The sequence below is a fragment of the Poecilia reticulata genome, linkage group LG22 (assembly GCF_000633615.1).
Source record: "Poecilia reticulata strain Guanapo linkage group LG22, Guppy_female_1.0+MT, whole genome shotgun sequence".
In the NCBI taxonomy this organism is placed as follows: Eukaryota; Metazoa; Chordata; class Actinopteri; order Cyprinodontiformes; family Poeciliidae; genus Poecilia; species Poecilia reticulata.
In genome coordinates this window covers 2,523,351-2,546,622 of record NC_024352.1, presented here as the reverse complement: position 1 = coordinate 2,546,622, position 23,272 = coordinate 2,523,351, and the positions used below count along the sequence as shown (strand labels likewise).

The 23,272-nt window shown below is 39.5% G+C and overlaps 3 protein-coding genes across 3 annotated transcripts in view; 2 read left to right on the top strand and 1 right to left on the bottom strand.

Annotated features, from left to right (window-relative positions):
• LOC103458250 (sec1 family domain-containing protein 1-like) overlaps positions 1-2,250 on the top strand; it is a 7,301-nt gene extending 5,051 nt beyond the window's left edge. Inside the window, exons 5-7 of the mRNA XM_008398911.1 lie at positions 260-347; positions 1,437-1,526; positions 2,174-2,250. Of these exons, the coding sequence (XP_008397133.1) occupies positions 260-347; positions 1,437-1,526; positions 2,174-2,250 (255 nt within the window). The remainder of the gene's footprint in view (positions 1-259; positions 348-1,436; positions 1,527-2,173) is intronic.
• Positions 2,251-2,524: 274 nt separating this feature from the next.
• Positions 2,525-11,699, top strand: LOC103458105 (sec1 family domain-containing protein 1-like). Its single transcript, XM_008398682.2, has 19 exons — positions 2,525-2,616; positions 3,264-3,319; positions 3,769-3,854; positions 4,742-4,841; positions 5,019-5,158; positions 6,026-6,116; positions 6,228-6,301; positions 7,119-7,200; positions 7,405-7,501; positions 7,613-7,683; positions 8,210-8,289; positions 8,844-8,906; positions 9,367-9,442; positions 9,691-9,744; positions 9,963-10,015; positions 10,108-10,141; positions 10,585-10,650; positions 11,362-11,430; positions 11,531-11,699. Exons 1-19 carry the CDS (start codon positions 2,559-2,561, stop codon positions 11,552-11,554), a joined length of 1,374 nt encoding a protein of 457 aa, XP_008396904.1. The 5' UTR covers positions 2,525-2,558; the 3' UTR covers positions 11,555-11,699.
• A 2,879-nt stretch (positions 11,700-14,578) lies between these two features.
• strn3 (striatin, calmodulin binding protein 3) overlaps positions 14,579-23,272 on the bottom strand; it is a 22,617-nt gene continuing 13,923 nt past the window's right edge. Inside the window, exons 8-16 of the mRNA XM_008398680.2 lie at positions 22,069-22,208; positions 21,780-21,958; positions 21,358-21,405; positions 19,895-20,016; positions 18,749-18,916; positions 17,978-18,118; positions 17,791-17,898; positions 16,840-16,926; positions 14,579-16,474 (exon numbers count right to left, since the gene is read on the bottom strand). Of these exons, the coding sequence (XP_008396902.1) occupies positions 16,305-16,474; positions 16,840-16,926; positions 17,791-17,898; positions 17,978-18,118; positions 18,749-18,916; positions 19,895-20,016; positions 21,358-21,405; positions 21,780-21,958; positions 22,069-22,208 (1,163 nt within the window). The 3' untranslated portion in view covers positions 14,579-16,304. The remainder of the gene's footprint in view (positions 16,475-16,839; positions 16,927-17,790; positions 17,899-17,977; positions 18,119-18,748; positions 18,917-19,894; positions 20,017-21,357; positions 21,406-21,779; positions 21,959-22,068; positions 22,209-23,272) is intronic.

Here is a 23,272-nt window from a genome sequence, read left to right as displayed (position 1 = left end):
TAACTGCTGTATGCAAATAAACTCAGAGAAGACAGCTAGAACATTTTCTTACAGAGGTTTCCTTCTGATTTTTATTTTTTAACTTCCAGACTATTGTATGCATCTGACTACACCCACTAGCTTGGAAAAGAAAAAACAAAGTGTACATATCTAGTCTTCTATAAACTAGTTTTCTATAAGCTGCAAATGACACGAGAAGCCATGTTACAGGTTTTCCTATATTTTCAGTGGATTGATATTAATARTGTTTATTTTACAGGTGTTTGATCAGTACCTGAACTTCATCACCCTGGAAGATGACATGTTCATCCTCTGCCACCAAAACAAAGAGCTCATCTCTTACCATGGTAATATATATTCATATACATCTTTTCTTGTTATATCTCTATGTGACCTCAGTAATGACACTCCACTTTTCTTACTTGTAATCTGCTTCYAGTCATAGCTCTGAAATAGTTTTTTTCCTCTGGGATAGCATGGATTTTTCAGCACTATAACTGGAACTATGTTTGGAAGCTGTCTGTAGGAGTTRAGGTTTCTAAGTTGTACTGGATTGACCAGACTTTGATCATTCATTCCCTTGAATTTCCAGTTTTCTTGGARCTATAACTTGCAAATTATTATTTTTACCACTTCTGTTTTTTTCCTCAAAGAATGTAACACATAATARAGAAAAACATGTGCTGCAGATTCTTTCATTGACTCTATCCAACAGAAAATTAAGGAATTTCAAGATTTTTTCCATTTCTACATCAAAGCATCTGTCCCTAACCACTGTCTGATTTTTATTCAAGCAAAAAAGCGAAGTCAAAGTWCTTTACTCRTAAATGTTGAGGTGTTTTTAAGCAACAACAACAAAAAACAGTGGGATTCTTACTTTTGATGCATTTATTTAATGAGAAAAACAATCTTTTATGATGATCGCCAATCAAAACCAGTCAGGAGAAAATTGGTCAATTCTGATATCTGGCCGATCAATGCTGTTGCATCAATGCTGAACTGAATGTCCTTCTTGGTGAGGTCAATGTATCGTCAAAGGATAACATCACATTCTTCATCATGGAAGGACTGATAAAAGCCTGAACACATGTGATGAGTCCTAAATGTTTTCCAACACTCAGGTCCAGAGGTGAAACTGTAGACAGCAACCATCACTCAGTCATATGAGTGGTTTTTTTTTTTGTAATCATTTAACCTGAACTTTATGCATAAGGGCACTGTTGGAATGAAAAGTGAGGTRTTATTTATACACCATTCATTTAGCTGAGGTCATAAACAACCATTGTGCTGATGTCTGCTTTAAAGGAAATGTTGACCTTTCAAACTTCTCACAGCTGCTCCTTTTTTCCTGAAAAACGTTCTAAAACACATACACAACTGAGTTACAGTTCTGGCCTAGTTAATGTAAACTGTCTCTGCCTTTCTTACCTGTGCAGCCATCAACAGAGCAGACATCCAAGACACAGACATGGAGGCCATAATGGACACCATCGTAGACAGCCTCTTCTGTTTCTTTGTTACTCTGGGTGAGTACCATTACATACTGCTAAAGAAGAGGAATCACTCACACAATRCACACTGATCACATGTGACTGCACATAGATGCACTTTATTTTAAAAAGGAGATGTAAGAAACTGAAACCATCCCATCAAGTTTCTTATACATTTAATTTTGCAAATTGAAAGAAAATATAAGAATTGCACTGATTGCAGTTTTATTTTGGCCGATCACTAATCTTTATAAAGCCTGATCTTCCAAATCTAATTTTGGCTGATATTGACTTTTTTCAAAGTTGCTAAGTTGGCAATAAATGGGTAACTACTATCAACCGTACATTTTTTAACAGTTGTTTCATTTAAATTGGAACATGTAAACGTTTGCTGTTCTTCAAAGATTTGTCTACTTATGCTGAAGTACTACTAATAAAACTAATTATATATTGTTAAATTGTTTGAGTCGTARTTATCTGTACATAGAGTCAATGATTTCTCAAATCAGCTTCCCATTTTGCTGTAAATGTTCGTTCAACCTCTAACATGGAAGCTGAGATTCCTCTGTGTTAGATGTTATGTTCACCTTTACCAAAGCATTTTCCTGTTTAAGTGCAGGGTAAAAAATAACCAACTTTATGAAATTTCTGACACTTAATCAGTGTGTGACATTGTGATTCAGGTGCAGTGCCAATCATCCGATGCCCCAGGGGAAACGCTGCAGAGATGGTGGCTGTGGTAAGTCTATCTTCTATCTGACACTTTTGGAGGAAGTTTTGGAAGTGTTGTGAAAGCTAAACATTTCCAATTACATTCCTGATATGTTCCAATATGNGGTATTATTTATACACCATTCATTTAGCTGAGGTCATAAACAACAATTGTGCTGATGTCTGCTTTAAAGGAAATGTTGACCTTTCAAACTTCTCAYAGCTGCTCCTTTTTTCCTGAAAAACGTTCTAAAACACATACACAACTGAGTTACAGTTCTGGCCTAGTTAATGTAAACTGTCTCTGCCTTTCTTACCTGTGCAGCCATCAACAGAGCAGACATCCAAGACACAGACATGGAGGCCATAATGGACACCATCGTAGACAGCCTCTTCTGTTTCTTTGTTACTCTGGGTGAGTACCATTACATACTGCTAAAGAAGAGGAATCACTCACACAATRCACACTGATCACATGTGACTGCACATAGATGCACTTTATTTTAAAAAGGAGATGTAAGAAACTGAAACCATCCCATCAAGTTTCTTATACATTTAATTTTGCAAATTGAAAGAAAATATAAGAATTGCACTGATTGCAGTTTTATTTTGGCCGATCACTAATCTTTATAAAGCCTGATCTTCCAAATCTAATTTTGGCTGATATTGACTTTTTTCAAAGTTGCTAAGTTGGCAATAAATGGGTAACTACTATCAACCGTACATTTTTTAACAGTTGTTTCATTTAAATTGGAACATGTAAACGTTTGCTGTTCTTCAAAGATTTGTCTACTTATGCTGAAGTACTACTAATAAAACTAATTATATATTGTTAAATTGTTTGAGTCGTARTTATCTGTACATAGAGTCAATGATTTCTCAAATCAGCTTCCCATTTTGCTGTAAATGTTCGTTCAACCTCTAACATGGAAGCTGAGATTCCTCTGTGTTAGATGTTATGTTCACCTTTACCAAAGCATTTTCCTGTTTAAGTGCAGGGTAAAAAATAACCAACTTTATGAAATTTCTGACACTTAATCAGTGTGTGACATTGTGATTCAGGTGCAGTGCCAATCATCCGATGCCCCAGGGGAAACGCTGCAGAGATGGTGGCTGTGGTAAGTCTATCTTCTATCTGACACTTTTGGAGGAAGTTTTGGAAGTGTTGTGAAAGCTAAACATTTCCAATTACATTCCTGATATGTTCCAATATGCCTAATTAATTTTYTTTATCATATGAATTGATCAGTTAAACCAAAAATATCCTCAACCCTTTGAATATCAATAGACGGGTTAAAGAGAGATTGTTTGGTGTTTCTGTCGTTTTTTTCTCTCTAAATGTTTTTCAACAGACCATGAAGCTTGGAATGTTCTGGAATGAAGCATYTGCAGTGAATCTCTTCCACTTTTAGTTTTCATTTTTATTTTATGTTCTTATTGTTRTCTGCAGTTAAGTTCTCCATTTTCAAAGGATATTATACCATATTGAACAGGATACATTTGATTTTGCTTAGTAAGAATTTCCAAYAGATTGATGTCTTTTGTGTATATTGTGTTGTGTGTACAGAAGCTGGATAAAAAGCTCCGTGAGAACCTGCGGGACGCCAGAAATAGTCTGTTTACTGGAGACAGTATGACTGCCGGACAGTTCAGGTTGGTGAACAGTAGAATGTTTTTTATGTTAAACTAGATTTTAATCAATCATTACAGTCGTTGAGTTGCTCAAATTAACGACAATGCAGCTAATGTGACTTTTTAACTTTTTGTTCAAGTTTAGCATTTTACATTTCAGTAGCGTCACTGTTGTTGTACCTGATTTGTGCCGAAGTGTAAATATCAACAGAAGCAGCTTTCATCTGTCACTCACTCTGTGTACATAATTATTAGCTTTATCAGCCACCATTTAGCACATTTAGCTTGGGAAGCATAACTTAATAGATGGATCTTTAGGGCTGAACGTGATGGAGGGTTTGTAAAGTGTTAATAAATGCTACCTGATCTATGAGAAAAAGAGAGAGACAGAACTACTATCCCAAAWTTAATTTCCGATTTTAATTWWAAAAAAATTCCCTCAAACTTTTTCCTTAAAAAATTACAGCAAATATCTTTAAAAACTTGCTATTATTTAAATCTTTCATTCTGTGGGTTGACCTGAATTTATAGTTGAACTAAATAGAAGCTGTAAAACACACTTGCTAAAATAGATGGTAGTTGCTGTGTGACCTGACATCACTCTGAAGTATGGAAACTCAGAGAGCATTGATGGAAAAAAAAATCTGATTTTCCAAAAATTAAATTCTCAAAAACAGAAAAATGTATTTACTGTCCAGCACTAGGTTGATTTTAACAACAGCGTAGAGCTAATGATTGAATATTTGAGAAAAAAAATACAAGCTGCTGAAAARAACTTTGATTGTTTKAATCTGAAACATAAAAATACAAAAGACGTTTACTAGAGAGAGAGGATGTGATGTTCTGTAACAGGTCAGACATGTTACTMTGTGAACTCCATAATCCATGATGGATTTTGTCCTTACCAGTTTCCAGAGGCCCCTTCTGGTTCTAGCAGACCGCAACATGGACATGGCCACGCCCCTTCACCACACCTGGACCTATCAGGCTCTGATCCATGATGTCCTGGTGAGTTGGCCTGTCTGAGTAAAATGTTTCATGTTGCAGTGCACCTGTAATGCAGAACAAACTTCATTAAAAAATACATTTACAGATGGGCAATTTTTAATGTTTTACAGTATACTAAAAGCTTTTAGCTCTTGGTAGACATGCAGAGTAAACATGATTGTTTTCGGTGTCCATCAGGATTTCCATCTGAATAGGGTGATGATGGAGGAGGGAGGGGGGACCGATCCATCACACGCTGGCGCCAGACCAAAGAAAAAGACCAAGAAGACGTATGACCTCACTGCTGCTGATATGTTTTGGCAGAAGCACAAGGGCAGGTCAGTTCCTAAGCAACATGTTTCACAAACATCACCAGGAGCTTTAACCGCCATTCTCTAAATCAAGTTTAAAACAATTTGATTTTAAATTTCACTTAGCTTGTACCTTAATGTCTAGATGAGAACTAGATGATTCTGTTCTGTCCTGAAGTTAATAAGTGATTSTTTTTTCTGTATATCTGAGGTTGTTAAAGCGACAGTATCATGTAAAATCGAGTATTARGAGATATTATAATGTTATTCCCTCATCAAAAACACACCTGGATTTTTTTTGTGCATGTTTGATAAATCCTTTACGCTACATGGCAGCCATTCATCTGTACAAAACACCTGGGTGGACCTAGCTCCGCCTCCAAGACACAGCTCCTCCTCAGAGCTGCAGTTTCTGAGCTTCCCAGCTTCTGCCTCACAGAGCAGCCCTCCTCCTTCAGACTAGCCGGCAGCAATTAGCAAACATCTGGTGGAACTGCTCATCTGCTGAGTTATAGGAGCTACCTCTCAGTACAATGCTGATTAAAAATGTTGTTACAGGGTTACAACGTAACAGTGTACAATATATATATCAAAAATAGCATCATTTTTAATGTACCGTATTTTCCGCACTATAAGGCACACCTAAAAACCTTCARTTTCCTCAAAACCCGACAGTGCGCCTTATAATCCGGTGTGCCTTATAGTGTGGAAAATACGGTATATAGAATTTTTTTAACAACTGAAGTTAACATAGTTGCTTGATTGTGCTTTAATATGGCACCACTTGCCCCTTTAATTACTGAGGTTTGTGACACTGGTTTGGTTTCTATACCGTATTTAAATAAAAAAAACGCCAGTTGTCTCTCTGCTGCTACGTTGCTGTCTTTCTAACAGTCCATTCCCAGAGGTGGCGGAGTCGGTCCAGGTAGAACTTGATGCATACAGAGCCCAGGAAGACGAGGTCAAACGGCTGAAAAGCATTATGGTTAGCCTCACACAAACACACACGCAACACCTAAAAACTACTCTTTACTGAAATCTTTCACAGTCTGACAATGATTGAAGTTTACTAATGACAGATGTGTTGCATGTCCAGGGTTTGGACGGCGAGGATGAAGGAGCCATCAGCATGCTGTCAGACAACACAGCCAAGCTCACCTCAGCCGTCAGGTGAGAAGAAACAGAGAAGAAGAGAGCAATKCTTTAAACAGTCCATGGATCTCTGTCTAGATTCATGTTGCTTTGCTTAGAGATGATGCCTTAATAGAAGCATCATAGAATGAGCAGAAACAGGAAGTTACATTTAGCACATCTGTAGCTTTTAAAGAATAAGTTTTAAAAATGTTATGTTGTTATCTTAGCCTACTCCAGACCGTCCTGGATTTCCTGATTGTTTTGTGTGATTTATATTTATTTTTATGCCTTTTGCAATAACCACTCATTTTGTGGTGCTACTTCAGAAATATTTGCAAGAAATTTTGTGATTATTTTTTTCTTCTCCTCACATCGAAGTAAAAATTAGAGCAATAGCAATTGCATTAGAGCAAAGAAACGCAGGAATCTGTTGATATTTTTGTTTCTTATTATTTTCTGCAATCGCAGAATCACAAAAATCTGTCTGGGTTGCTGATCCTATCAGAGTAATTAGACCAGGCAGGGGCTGAGTAACTGAAAGGTTGAGTTTTTACAACGTACCTTTCCCCAAATGGATGAAATTCCCTAATTGAACCAAAGGTTTTTAGAGATTACAAGGCATTCCTCATTTTGCTAATGTCCTCCTGGAGCTGCGTGACTCAGGTTATGTCAGCTGCCTTTTTCTTCCTCCCCCACTGTTTGATACTCAGTCTGTATTTTTAAATCAGTTTTGAAGACGTTCAACACAATGCCTTTGTCTAAAGCATAACTTTCTTTAGAAAAATGGCCCTTGTGAGAAATGTAATGTCATTTTTAGCATTAATGTGTTGTTCCATTGTCCTGTTGTCTCCAGCTCTCTGCCTGAGCTCCTGGAGAAGAAAAGACTGATTGATCTTCACACAAACGTTGCCACTGCTGTGCTCGACCACATTAAGGTACCGCAGGCCGTCCGGCTGCCTGCAGGACGGCCAGCAGGGCTGTTTGAAACTTGAACATACCAACATATTACCTGGTTTTGGGATCTTTAACTTCTAAAGTTTTTTTGCAAAAGCACCAAAATCTTACCAAGTATTTTTTTATCTAGTTTTTAGGTCAAATGTTTTTAGGTCATACTGACTTCATTCTGTTTTTGTCATCAGAGTCGTAAATTAGATGTTTACTTTGAGCATGAAGAGAAGCTGATGAGTAAATCAACCATAGACAAGTCACTGCTGGACGTCATCGGTGACCCAGACGGTACGGACACACACACACACACACACTCACACACACTCATCTTATAAATGTTTGTACATGTTGTATGTTAGCGATGTACTGACAGTGTGTGTGAATGTTTCTGTTGGACAGCGGGAACTCCAGAGGATAAAATGAGACTCTTCCTCATCTACTACATCACAGCTCAGCAGGTTCCTTCAGAGGTACCACATTCCGCCCAGCACACTGGCCTTTGGTCACACACTTAGCATTAAAGCTGCACTATGTAACTTATAAAATATGTTTKTTTTTTTTACATATTTGTTAAACTGTCACTGTGTTGTGACAGTTTAACATGAGATAGAGAATCGGTGGACAAATGGAGCTCCTCTGCCTTTTCCCTGTGGTCCTGCTGCCACCTGCAGAAATACAGTCAAAAACAACCAATCAGAGCCAGGAGTTCTTAGTGCTGTCAATCACCTCATATATTTGCTGCTCACACCCTCCCCAATGCTCTCTGTTACACTACAACTAGTTCACAATGACAGAACCTGTCCTGAATGCTCAAGCTAGTTACCATGGCCACCGGCGGTGACGGATAAACGGTTTTCCTGGAACAGGAAGTTGTTCTCCTTCATGAAGGGGACTGACAGCGCTAAGACCTTTAAATTCTGCCGTAAGGTTCTAAAGCTGTGAGAAATCCTAATGTCCATGTATGTTAGTAACTTTGCTCTGTGTGTGTTTTGGTAGTCTGATTTGGAGCAGTACAGGAAGGCTTTGGTGGACGCAGGCTGTGACCTTTCACCTCTAAACTACATCAAACAGTGGAAGTAAGTCCTTAGCTTCTCTCCGTCTGTTATGTTAACATTTAACTGTTGAATACTGATTGAGTTAATATAAAGTCACTATATAAAGGGAAAAATAAATTAGCTTAATAAAGATAAATCCTCCAAACAGTTTGATGACAGATTGGCTGTTTGTGGTGGTTTAAATGTTGGTTTTTCAAGAGCAGAGAAATGCGTTGAGACGACGAGAACAAAGTTATTCTGGCCACAATATTTTCATACTGCACACAAACCCAGACCCAGGACTCCCTCWTTATCTCTCCCACTGCTGCACACAACCTTCACATCTCTCAGAAACTCATTTAAGAAAATATTCTTGAAGAGCTGTGAAACCAGGAGCGCAGCTCTGGCAGTGAGAAGACATCTTTCTGTTCTTGTGAAGTGTAAAGGGATCTTCAATCAGCATCTCCTGAATTTTGTGACAAATTTGTAAACAGCAGCAAAAATGTTCTTTGTGTTTCTTTGTTCCACTGGTGGAACATTAAAAGTAAAGTTGGTTGTGTTTGTTGCTCACTTTGTGTTTATGTGTTTCTCCTCAGGGCGTTTACCAAAATGGCTTCCGGCCCAGCTAACTACGGCAACAGTGGAGTCAAACCGAAGGGGTAACCGGCCTTCACTCTGCTGCTCTTTCTTACAGCCTGCTTTATTCGTACTGATAGGGATTTTACTTTGAACATTAGATTTTAAGTATTTCCAATGGTGCTTATTTTTGTTGATATATAGTTTTTGATTAAAATCTGATTAATTACAGATTCTGCAATTACTTGATTAAAAGTTTTACAGTCACAGCACAACCTTTCACCTATAATTGACTATATTTTACAAAAGAAGGCTTAAAAAATAATACTGTAATACCTGGACTATTGAGCACTCATGAATATAAGCTCTACCCACTCACTTTAAGAAGGAAAACTTTCCAAACAGTGTCTGAAACTGTTTTTCGTTTTGGGTACTTTTCCAGAGGAAATCTTAAGTCTTCATGTATTTGATGTTGTAGCTGCCTGATTGAAGCTCGTTAGAGGAAGTACGTTAGCATAACGCTGTCCTCCTCTCCTGCTCCAGGCTGTTCTCCAGAGTCATGAACACTGGCTCTCAGTTTGTCATTGAGGGAGTGAAGAACCTGGTGCTCAAAGAACATGTGAGTCAAATATGTTTAGTTACTTAAAGGACCAGCAAAAAAAAAAAAAAAACTGCCATCAGATGGCAGGAAGTCATGAAGACTTGTTTAGATCAGTTTTCATTTCTTTATTTGCAAGTAACAGTCAAGTTTAGACATGAACAAATGTGCTTTACCTGAACCTGGACAATATGTCTGGTTATTTTATTGTCATGTATATGTGTACAAAAAGGTTTTACTGAAACTTAWACAACTTGTGTTATCTTCAGAACTTTCCGGTGACTCGGATTGTGGACAACCTGATGGAAATGAAATCTCATCCTGTGAGTTTTTGTTGCTTTGCTGAAGATGAAAAATTWAAAARAAAWTCTTCATTTTGGCCCCGTTTTATTTTTCGGRCTGATACCAATACATTAAGAGATAACCGATCCTGGCCGATGCATTGTTCATMCCTAGTTCAAAATGTAGGATGTGTGCATCTACAGCGTTTTCATAATTGTCATCTCTCTGTTTATGATGTTTTGGGGTTTTTTTCTTTCAGGAAACTGATGATTATCGCTACTTTGACCCAAAGATGCTGCGGGGCAGCGAGAGGTAGGACAAGAATCAGCAACTCCCCTAACAGATGAGCAGAATCAGACGGCGCTGTGCGGACTGTCTCATCATCTCACTCACTTCTTTTTCAGCTCCATTCCCAGGAACAAAAATCCATTTCAGGAGGTACGTTTAGTGTCTGGAACTATGATGGATTCCTTYTCATTCCCAGAACAAGATGGATTTACAGTCAGAAAGTTAGAAGTTTAGTGTAAAGGGTCAGTTAGATGATCCATCAATAACATTGATGGATCATCAATGTTATTTAACATTGATGGATCATCAATGTTATTGATGATCCATCAATAACATTGATGGATCATCTCCATCAATGTTATTTTAAAGTTAGCAGCATATTACAGAAAACTATTACAGATCAGAATTATTGATCATCTGTACTTTGATCCTGTTTTCCTGTAAACTGTGGACTCAACTGGTCAGCAAGCCACCACAACCCTCTGATGTTGATCGTTTTCTCCTTGGTGTTGTGCTGAATGTGTGGACGTGATCATGTGTTGGATGTGTGTGTTGCTTTCCTCTGTGCCTCAGTGAGATCTTGTGTGTTTCAGGCCATCGTGTTTGTGGTTGGAGGAGGAAACTACATCGAGTACCAGAACCTGGTGGACTACGCTAAGGTTAGCCGCATAAGCAGAGCTAAGATTCTCATTTAACAAATTAGCGTTTTATGAAGCTAACGTTTTGGTTAGCCATCTCCACAATCAGCTAATTGTATTTGTAGTTTAAACATTCTCCATTAAAACCATTTTGCAAAGTTTCCACCAGAATAAACCAAAAATATGATTTCTATTATTCAAAATATGTGGCTATGATTTGACACCAAACGTCTAATTGGCAATTTAAATGCAAAAACATATTTTCCACGACAATGGTGACCAGGTGGAAAAATCAAAATGTGGTTTCTGTGGCTCCAGATATGTATGAATCAACACCAGAACTATTCATTTTGTCAAGAAAATGGCTAACGTTTTTATTTTTTTATTAATTCCCCATCTGTGCCAAGTTATGCTCTTGTTCATAGTTGCCTGGTCCACTGTAACTCCTAGGGGAGCAAATCCTTTTTCACAGCTCTGTATGTCAGGTCATCAGTTCTGTAAGGTAAAAAAAAAAGTCTTCTTCACAAAACCATCAACGATGACTGGGCCAGAATTCCCAGATAGTCAGAACCGGGTCCAAACATCAACCTGAAGATGASCAGGCTGGTTCCTCTTCCGTTACATTTTACCAGCTGTGCTAGAAATGTTCAGGAAACTGTGGATTTATTTCCTGTCTCGATGTTTTGCTTTCTAACTAAGTAAAAATCCTCTTGGTCTTTTCTTATTTTTCAGTCAAAACCRGGGAGGAAGGTGGTTTATGGCTGCAGTGAGCTCTTCAACGCAGCTCAGTTTATGAAGCAGGTCAGAACACACACCTCTACTGTTCACCTGTTGCATGACTGTGGTCTGTGTGTGTTGTTGCCCCCTGCTGACCGCCTTTTTTGTTGTTTTTTTCCCTCAGCTCTCTCAACTTGGACAGAAGTGACCTGTGCACCAATAAAACCGATCCTTCTGTTTCCTAGCTAACCTCTGTTTTATATCAGCTCTCTTCTGTAAATGGACTAAATATTTCTGTCTTTGTAAATCTGCTCCATCCACTCATGCCTAATAAACCTGAACAGTCTGAAGTCGCTGCTGCTTCCAAGTCATTAGAGTAAACGAGAAAACCAGCAGTTTTTCTCTGAGCAGCAGCAAACCGGACGCCGGCTTTCAGTGTGGAAAAGGAGAAAACCAAAAACGKATTTAATCATTACAAAGAAACCAGAACAGCAAAACGGAAACTTCTAGAACTTTTCTTTGCGTTCTGCTGGAGCGCAGTAATAGACTCCACACAAGAAGTGAAGCAGCAAATTGTACAGGTACAACATTTATTACTCATAATAGACATTTTATATACAKTAACTGCTGTATTCTGCTCTGTGGTACAGTTCTGAAAAATGGTTGTTCAGTTTATAAAAAAAAAAATCTAAACTGCATTTTTTTTGTTTTCATGGGAAGACTACAAAAAATATTTTATTGGATTAACCATGCTTCAGACACACAGAGTTAAAAAGTTGATCTTAGTCTTATTTAAAACAAAAGCATTTATTTGGACTTGTGATCAAGCAGAAGCCACTCAGGTTAGGAACTCTTCAAACAAACAAAAAGTCAAACTAAAACTGTGCATCAGAACAAAGCACAACAATGAAGTCACATCCTAAAAGATGGCTACTCAAAGACCACTTTTTCTAGGAGCTCCAATGGGCTGCTTCCTGCTAAAAACACACTCCAGATGTGTGTGTGTGTGTGTGCGAGGTCAGTAACATCTGCAGAAACACACAGGAGCCAAACACTGACAGAGGTGATGTGAGGAAGAGGAGTCGGTCGGCCCTGAAGAACCACAGCTGCGTTCAGGCTGAGCGGGTCTCTAAACGTCTCGTCACTGGAAAACGACTTCAGTCGGATCAGAAACACCGGAAATAAAGACTCAGTGGTTCAGACCAGGGGCGTCCAAACCTTCTCTCAAAAGTAATCACAGGCCAAGAAATAAAAAAATAAATACTACAGTCCAACAAAGTGGTCAGATAATTTTTTTTTCTTTCAGGAAAAAGATGTTATTCACCATGGATACAAAACTTAAAGGATTTTACACGTTTGCTATATTAAGACACCAGCTTCCCAATTCTTTGGGCTTTGGGCAGATTTATTGAACAATTGTCTATAATCAGAACAGGATTTGTCTCAAAATGCTTGTTAATAGTTTCATAAAGATGATTTGGGTTCAGCAGGAAGTAAAAGGTTCTGCTTATTATACTGGCCTGGTTGTAAAAATGAATATTTTATGTTACACTTTACATTTTCCATTATAAGAAAATTATGTTGGTAATAATTTTACTCTGATTAAAAATAAAAATTCTCAATCCACCCAAAAATCAGTCCAAGGGCCACAGATGGCCCCCAGGCCCCTCTTTGGACACCCCTGATTTAGACATCGAGTTTACAGTTTGGATCCATATCTCCGACATTTTTGATGTAAAAAGTCAGAATAAACATCATTCTATCATTTAAATAATCAGATCGGGTATTTTAGGTCACACAGATATTTTTCCAGCTCCAGAGGGAGAATCTGGATTTAGTGGCCAGTTTGACTTAACACTCATTTTATCGATTTCTCTTTCTGAACTATGAGAACAGCAGATTATTTCTGGCTCTGCTGCTGTAATCTGCCATTAATTCTTCCCAGTAGGACCAGAGGTGTCATAACACCGGTGTGAGAGCAGCTGCTGTCTAACAGCATAACATGGTGCTGACCTGTGTCTGTTCCTTACATACCTGATTTTAATAACATGTAGGTTCTTATTAAACCATCCATCCAGTGTGTTTCATCTGAACCATTCTCCTTTCCTCCATGTGACTTCAGCTCTTTAATCTGTGGCAGTGAAGTTAGAGTCACCAAGCGACGGTTAATCTGTGAGCGCTGGGACGGCCGATAGGACTGCTGCTCCGCTCCAGTAACAATATTTCTATAAAAAGGATTATAAAAACTAGACCTTCTTTTTTTTTCTTTCACACAAACAAAAATACTCAGCTTTAGACGCAGGGCTGCGCTCGGCGGTCCGAGCAGCTCCACCCTCGTCAGATTTACACGCCATCAGACATTTCACCAACCGTGATCGTTCGGCAGGTTTTTCCAACACTAAACTCACTCATGTTGTTGTTTTTTATTTCTTAATTTAAATTTCTTCAAAACTGTACAGCTGCTAAAACATTTTCCTGGCAACATCAGCACATTTAAATATTTTTCTTTTTTTTAAAAAAGGAGAGAAACCGGAGATCAAACATCAGATGTTCACACTTCAGTCCAGACTTTGTCTTTGTAGGTTTAAAGGAAAAATCCCCCGTTTGACTGTCGGGTTCAGTGATTCTCAGGCTGAGCTTCAGAAAGTTAAATGAAAAATAATTACCCAAACTTTTAGGTATGAACATTAMACAAACTGGCTTTATTTGTCACGATTAGTTCAGATCATGTAGCGCTTCTGCTTCTTTAGTGTCCTGATAGATGATAGCACCCCCTGCTGGCTCCTCTACACACTACTGATGCACTTTAATGCTTACCACTGTGAAGGCAAGTGTTCAGTCACCACAGATTAATGACAAAAGACAAAAAAAGGATTTTTTCTCAAAGATAACTTCTTTAAACTGAACCTCCACACCACTAGGGGCAGCAGCAACTCAACCTGTCAGTTCCAGACTGAGCTTTCCTAGTGTCCTCATACAAACAGAAAGCAGCACATGAACTTAAAGTATTTCATAAAGATGTCAATAACAGGTGAAGCAGAAAACAACCATCTGCTTTTTGAAGTGGGGTTATGCTGAGAGTAGTCAATATCTTCCCTGCAGTGGAGAACGTTCAGTATTTCTTGTTTTGCAGTTTATGTTGCTTCATAAACTGCAGAATAAACGGTGTAGAAATCCTGATATAGAGTCAGGACGTGTCTTTACTTTTCCTTGTGATGCCGCCATCTTGTTCTTTTTTTTTTTTTTTTACAACAGCCCAACTAGGGGCTGAAGGTAAATGATTTTGGTCAAAAATGTGTCAGCTGATTAGCTTAATCAGAAATTGTTCAGTGTTGCATGATATTAATTCTTATTACTGAGTCACTGCTGCAGCCTTTCGGTGCTCGCTGACTGAATTCTGCAGCTGTGTGTCTTAAAGTTGTGAAGCTTTCACACAGTTTGATTGGGAATAGCATTTCACTTTGATGAAAACCAGAATAATATTTCTGGCTAACCACTGGTTAGATCATGTGAGCACAGTTATGTAAAGATCCAACCAGTCAGATGGACTGGTAGAATGGTTACTGATTAGGAACTCTCCACTAGGGATGCACGATATATTGGTATATATTATCAGCCRTTGTTAGCCACTTTTTATCATATCGGTATCTGTCTATTAAAAGTGGGCTGATTAATAACCGATGTTTCCTGCTGTCTAGTTGCTGTTTGTGTTTCAGCCACGTTCAGTCATGTGACAGTGAAGAAGTGCAGGACTGTGGGGAGTTTAGTTAGAGCAGTGTCACAGAGACCTTGTAGTTGCTTTTACACAGGATTGAAACACGTAGGAAATATATATAAAAATATTGGTGAATATATTATTGGTCCCTACTCTCCACAGAAGCCCATTTCAAAACTTCAGATCCGTCTCCCTGCATGATCCCTGCTGTCAGAGTCTTTGGTTCTTCAGGCTGAATGAAATATCAGCAGACGGTTGTGTTAGAGGACAGAACCGTTTAGGACGAAACATTGACTTTCTACATACCAAGTTGTAAAAAACTGATAAAGCCAGAAGTAACAGTTTAAATCTTGGTGCATCACTAAACCAGATCTGTCCCTGGTGTTGGTCTGATCAGACACATTTCCTCATCATCTATTCTCTAAGCAGACAGCTTGATGAGCCCTGACTATCTGAAGATGGATTCTTCAGTAAACGTAGCTGACCTGAAACCCAGCAGACATTCACTGAGCCTCACTGTAAAACCTCCTGAGGCTGAAAGGCAGTGAGAACTTCCTCCTTCACTCAGAATAACATGAAAGCAGTGATAAAGTTAATCATTTCAGACTTGATTCTTCCAAGTGAAACTGTCGCTACGGAAAACTTAAAGGACCAAAAAGGCTGTTTTGACTGCAGAAGTCTTGCTGCAGCCACTTGTACTGCAACAGTAAAATGTAAAGAATTCATCCTTTGAACTGGAGAACCGTTGAGACGATGAAAACACAGATCACTGTTAGACATTTAAACTAATTTATCGACTGCCTTGCTGTGAGTGGATGTTTTAAAACTAAAACTCCCATAATGCAATGTTTGACCATGGCACAAATAAGGAAGTGACAGTGATGGAGACTGAGCCAAAGAGTTGATGGGATGGACGGAATCTGTGAGCAGAGAGGAGCAGCTCCACCCATCAGCTGCATTTGGGGGGATTTTTCCTTTAAYGTTCCTACGTCTGCATGTGGAGATTGCACTAGAGTTGAATATGACGAGGAGGCCGGGCTGGCCGCGGTCAGYCTGCTGGACGCCACCATAGAGAGGGAGCTGATCAGATGTGCTCCATTCAGTGGCCAAAGGCGGCGATGGCACGGGGCGGCTGCGTGTGTGTGGGCGTCTCAGTCTGCTGCTGCCTTCAGACGGATGTGAACAGACCTGAATCCTGGCTCCGTCTGACTCGGAGCCCACGGCGCKGCKCYKCTCCTCTCCTCTATACGTAGACCCTGGCCAGGGCGTCGGCTCCGGCCGAGGCGATGTAGGCTTTGGATGGGTGAAAGGTCACGTCGTAGATGGCCTCTTCGCTCTTCTTACGGTGAGCCGTGATCTCCTGCACGCACGTTTTACTGTCCAGGTTCCAGAGCCGCAGGGAGCAGTCGTGACCTGAGGCGGAGGAGAGGAGACATGTTGGTCGACTGAACCGCCGCTTCACTCCGCATGGTTCCAGTTACTTCAGCTGAAGCAACGGACCGATCCACTGACTTCACTACCGGTACCACTAGGTTTAGTATCGGTCGATACCGAGCCGAAACCGRAAAACTGCTGAATCAACTTAAAATGTTTCTTTTTTAAACAGACATTAATTTACACAATCACACGGTCATTTGTTAACTCTGCAACAGTTCAGCACATTTAACACACCAGCAGCTTCACAGCCCTGCTGGGTCCAACCATTTTAAAAAGACTCTGTTAGAAACAGTTCAACACCTGGAATCACTCTGAGCTTTATGAGACGTTAGGAGACTTACTGCCAGAGATCAAGTAGATCCCGTTGGGATCCACGGCCAGACTGGTCACTGCGTCCAGATGGGCCACCATGGCATGGATCATTTTACCTGCACAGAGGACAAGCTCCTTCAGATTGGGCTGAAAATTCATCTATGCAGCGTTACAGTAATTCACCTCAGAAGTTTTAGTGAAACCCATTTATTCCATCACAATTTGAAGTTTTTTTTAGCCTTCCTGCTACCAGCAGCTAGCCTGTAAACTGGAGCCGATCACATCTCTTCAACATTTCATTAAAAAAAATAAATAAATAAAACTACGAAAAACTGAGTGTCCTCTTTATGAGAGAATTGTTAAACAGTGTCTTCTGTCAGAAGCCTCTTTAGATACAATGCAACAAAGGCTGCTGCAGGACATCCTTCCTGCACACAAAAAGGGTCTATAGTAGACGTTACATCTTCTGTATAGTTGGGATTAATAATTTCTTTTTAAATTTGAAGTCCTGTTGAGTTCATTAAATCTGTTATATTCTTTATATTAGGAGTAGGAATGTAAGATATATCTATATTAGTGACTTTTATCAGTGGTAATATTAGTCATTCTTTAACATTCTCTATCAGTCAAATAAAACTGGGCTGATGTTCATTTCCATCTTGCTGCCATTCCTTTCTGATGGAGGAACAGAAAGAAGCTGGTCATGTGACAGTGAGTCATGATGCGTTTACAGACTGTGTGGAATTTTCAGGGGTTTTTAAACAACAAATGGTGACATTCTGTTCCTCWCTCCTGCAGCTGTATACGTCCCACTTTATAAATTGACAAAAGATGAGAGCAATAATATTGTTAAAAGTCATAATAATAGAACAATCAGTATGTTAAGACAAAATGATAAAAGCGATAAAAAATAAGTCAATAAAATCCCCTCCATTTGTGTTGCTCCAGGTGGAACCCGGCGGTCAGCACACCACACTGACCTGACTTGTTATCGAAGAACTTGATGTGGCGATCCTCGTGAGCCGTGATGGTGACAGGCAGCGTCGGGTGACTCACCACTTTATTGATGTGATTCAAACCCGGGACGGCTGAGCGGGGCAGCAGAGGAAAGGTTAGAGGTGACAGGTCGTTATGGAGATGAACGTCAGTGACCAGAGTGAACCTTACTGCTGTCTCCTTGACCCTTCAGCACCAGTGCAGTCTGGGACGTTTCCAGGTCGTATATCGCCACGTCTCCGTTGTTAAAGGACGCCACCATGTGGGCGGGGTCACAACCGTTAAAGTCTACGGCGGTGGGGATTCCATGCTCTGCAGAGAGGGAAGCAAGGCAGGAAGTTCTGCTCAGTTACTTCCTGCTACGTTCTGCTGACCTCATAATTAATCTGGTACAATCTAAAGACGTACCGATCCCGTATCGGTCCTGATCTAGAAAAAATTCTAGATCAGGTGTTGTGGCAATGTTTCYGATCCATAAAGGCAGATCTATTCACTCTAATTCTATGCTTTGTGCTCTGAGTGATGTCATGATTTATTAAATATTTTACATTATATTTAGAATTCATAATTGCTCTTTCTGGTTTGTTCCAGTTTATTTTTACATGTCTGGCCAAATAGTCAACTTATTGTATTTATCAGTTCAGTTTCTTTGTTATTTAATTTCCATTGGCTCCTAACTGCACTGACTAGGCAAATTAAAGTTGTTTTTCCATGTTTGACCAGCTGGTGAAGCTGTTAGTGTATTTAGCTGTTCTGGTGCTGAGTCAGCAGATTAATTTGTATTTCAGGATACATATGTCTGTTTTTAAAAAAGAAACATTTTAAGTCAGTTCAGCTGTTTTTCTGCATTGGATCGGTATCGGCCGATACTAAACCTCAGATATCGGTATCAGAAGTGAAAAGAAGTGAATCGGTGCGTCCCTAGTGTAATCTGCCTCTCACCATTGTTTGTGTTGAAAGTGCTGATGCAGGGGTCTTTCTCCACGGGATTCCACAGCTTGACGGTTCCGTCAGCAGAGCAGGACAGGAGGCGGTTCTTGATGCCGCTGTAAGCCAATCCCCACACGGCGTCGGCGTGACCCAGCAGCGACCCCGCCAGGACGCTGCAATCTGCCAGCAGCACAACAGGAAACTATAGGGGGGATTTTTTCTTGGCTACAGCTCAACTTCTGATTTCACTGCAAGGCACCATCAGAACAGTTTCTTCATTGACTCTGCTAATAAAGAATAGTGTATCCAACTTTCTGGTCATTAGAACTAATGAATCAATGTGTCTGTAGAAAACAATGTAGAAAAGATGCAGATTTAAGCTGGGAGGCTTTTAGACACAGTTTATCTCAGGTTTTCTGATGACATCACACAGAGCTGCAAACTGGGCCTGATGGACCTTCATCAACCTTTCATGTTCCATTCAGGCTGAAACGATTCAATGGATCAATTGTGATGAATTGATTATTGAAATAATCTATTTTAATAATCAGTTTCAGCTTTACCTGATTCAAATCCTTTAAAAACAAATATCCTATAAAAAAAATAATCATCTTTTGGTGTCCAAATTATGATCCAAATTATAATCAACAGATCAGCTCTACACTGTATTGATCAATCCAGCCTGAGCTTCTCACATGTTCACATTAGAAGGATTTTTTAGCTGCTGATTCATCTTTTGATACAAATGATCAAGAGTTCACTAAAAGAATGTTGTCATTACATTTTAGCCAGTAAAATAAGTCTCATTTAAAACAGGAGTTTAATTATTTATCACCACATTTTAATGTATTTCTAATATTGTGCAAAAGACTTAAGTGGTTAAATAAAAATATCTCCAGAATCTAGCAACTTTTTTATTCAATTTTATCAGAATAATTGATTGATTCCTGAAGTAATCGTTAGCTGTTGTGTTTAGTTCATCTAAGGACTCAGAAAGCAGCTTGAAGAAGTTCAGAACAATAAGAACTGTTTTCTAAGATGGCTGACTGTCAAACTTTTCACTCAACATTCTGCAGAAATCCAAAGTTTCTGATTTAAATGTGAAAAAGCAGAGAACAGGGAGGTGATCGGCAGTGATCCAGTGGATCACGTCAGTACCGTAGGTGTCATAGGGGTCGACGTTAGAGCTGGGGATGTTCCACCACTGGATGATGGAGTCGATGCCTCCACTGAAACACTGCTCACCGCTGGAGGTCATGGCCAAGGACAAAACCGGGCCGCTGGAAAGAAAAGACGGAAATAAATTAAAATATTCCTTCAGGAAATAAACTCTCTATTAATAACGGTAAGTTATGGTGATCTTTCAACAACCAGGGTGGATTCTTTTGCCTGGAAGGTTCAATCTCTTCAGCAGATCTCTGCTGTTACTTTGATGAAGTTCAAAACTTTAACCCATTGAAAGCAGTTTCTCTCATATTTTAAAAACTTTCTAATACCATTTTATATTAAACAAAATCACAAACCAAGGATAAAATAGTTGGTTAAAATCAAACAATAAGATGGAAAACAATTCAGATAAATGCAAGAAACACAACAGAACCTGCAGTGAAAATAAAGAACAAAGCTTTTATTAAAATCCCAGTTTTCAAATAATATACAATATTTTTTTCACCTTTAAGTGGACATAAGTCTCATATAATTAAACTTAAGAAACAGCAGGAATATTTCCAAACAATGCCAGCGATCTACATGTGACCATCTGTTTCCAGAACTCTGAAAGAAAATCTCAGTGTCTGGATGAAACCATCCCAAACCTCAGAGAGTGAGTTATGATCTGACAAATCAAATGTTTCCAAGACTAAATATTTTACATAAATGGACACCATCACTGAAACAACACACTTTCCCCAGTAAAAAACTGAGATGGCAGCATCATGCTCTGGGACTTGATCAAGTTCCTGAAATAAGCAGAATTATTATTTGTTCATTTTAGGGCCAATATTGAGGGAGGAATAAAAAAGTTCTCTGTGAACATATTGCAGATATTTCTGCTGAGATCTGGCKGGATGCATGCTGACGACCAGACCTGGAATAAAGTCACTAACATGATGTTATAAACTTCAGCTTTCTTTCTCCATCCTAACTCACACCTCAAAAACCAACTCTTCTCCAGATTGTGGCTCAAATCTGTTTTATTCAGCTGGAGCTTTTGAGTGAAGTGGAAGAATTTAGAAAGGCTGGCCTGTCAACACTTCAACACTGTAGAAAATGAATACTTCTACCTTCAGACACTAAATGCACCATTTATGAGGACCCGGGTTCATAAAGCAGCAATTCTTCATCTACCACTCTGAAAAACCTTTTTGATATAACATTGTGTGTGTGTGTGTGTGTGTTTTATATCTTTGTGGAGACCTATTTCTGTCTGCATTATGGGGTTGTGGGGACCACTGCTTTTTGAGGGGACATTTTCTTGGTCCCCATGAGGGGAAATGCTGTTTTCGGGTTGGATATGTGATGGTAAGGGTTAGCTAGTAGAAAACAAAAGGAAGTCAAAGTAACGTCCCCACAAGCCACAAAAACACGCGTGTGTGTGTCTGTATACGAGTGAGGATACTTACATGTGACCCCTGAATGTGTAGATGGGCTCCACATCAAAAGAGGCACTTCTGAAACATAGAGGAGATCCAGGTTAGTGTTCGGCTCATCATGGCTGGTGCTCTCCTTTTCTTAAATGAGCTTTTAAAGCTGCACTACTTTTAAAAAATTGGGTTTTTACATATTTGCTAAAACGGAAACTGACTAGAGATGCAGTTTGCTCACAAAGTGCTGGCTGCATCCTTTATAAATGGAACGTTAAAAGGAAAACGTCAAAATGATTAAAACATTATCAATGTGTGTAATGAGTCTGTGTGAGTTTAGATTAAATGACTGAAATGAATGAGCTTTATGATTCTCCGTACTGAGTTGTGTTAAAGAAAGCCTGCATCTGATGTAACTATGGACGACGGTAGAGAAAAGGTGTGGTGCTGAGTCAGCTTACTTTTTGGCTGGGACGGTCTTGGTGAGGTTCCACAGCTTCAGRGTGTGGTCTTCAGACACGGTGACCAGGCAGGGCTCCACGGGGTGGAACGCCAGCGCCCGGACGCCATCGAAGTGGCTCCGTAACGTGTACTTAGGGTTCCACGTCTTCCTGAACGTAGACTCTTTACTGGACGAGAGCTGGTGGGGACAAACAGGGACGCAGAGGGACAGAGAGGGACACACAGGGACAGTGGGATTTTGTCCATTACATTTTTCTCTCCCAGTACAACTTGAACTGGTTTTCTTACATCGTAGCCGAAGTCCGTCTCGTCGTTAGTGACAGTGAGGTCTGCCAGGTCCCCCAAACCCAACACGCTTTCCAGCACGTCGTCTGGCCCCCCCAGCAGGAAGGTCTTCCCCCCACCGGAGGGGAACGGTAGCGGTTCCGCTGCAAAGAGAAAAACAATTCAACAAGAGTTGAAACTAAAGCCGCGTCCTTCCACGATCACAGGGACGTCTGAAATATTCAGCACCTTCAGACGGACACGGACCAAATAAAACATCTGCTGCAGACAAAGGGAACCCATTACAGAGCTACATATTTATTATCAGGTTTAATGTACAAAACAATGTTCAGCAGCAAACTGTATGTACCAATGTTGGGAAATGTACTAATGAGACTATTGAAATGCTTTCAAGGCTCATACATAAAGTACGGAAGAGGATTAGTCCACTGAAAAACAAAGAATTCTGTCTAATCTCAGAAGATTAAAGTCAGAATTCTTGACTTTAAGATTAGTGACCCTAATCTTCTTCTATAATAAATTGACAGAAATCATCATAAGAATAAGAGTACATATTTGTTTTCTATCAGATTCATTTGAACCAGGGAGTCAGGAAAGAGACAGAGAAGTTTTTACGCTCCTCTAGAGTTTGATATAGTTTTTCACGTCAAAATCACAAACTTTGACGTTCATATTGTTGTTTATGTGGCAGCAAGTAAAGCATAGTTATGAAGTGGAAGGAAAATGATAAACTTTCTTTTTTTTTAATCTGAAAAATATAACATGCACATATTGAGTATCAGCCAAACTATAAAAATAGTGAGTCATATTGTAGAAAAGCTGTCTGAAGGCTCTAGATTAGCGGTTCTCAACGTGGGCGGTTTGTATCCCTCTGAAAAAATGAACCCATTTAAATAAAGAAATCCCTCCATGGGTGATACCACAATAGAGGGTGTTCATTTTATAGCGTTACACCGGTGCTGTAAGAGGTCCGGTATGAAACGGGGGTGATAGAACAACACAGCACTTTTAAATTTCAACAATCAGAATGCAGAAATAGTTTCCGTTGTTTTAAAAGGTTTATGTTTTACGTTTCCCGACCGCCCTGCACCATATGCGGGGTAAAAAAAACAAGAAAAAAACAAACGACGCGCACATTGCGCAAAACTCTGAAACAGGAGAAGCGGGACATAAAACGGAGCGACGAACTAGATGTGAATTATGGCAT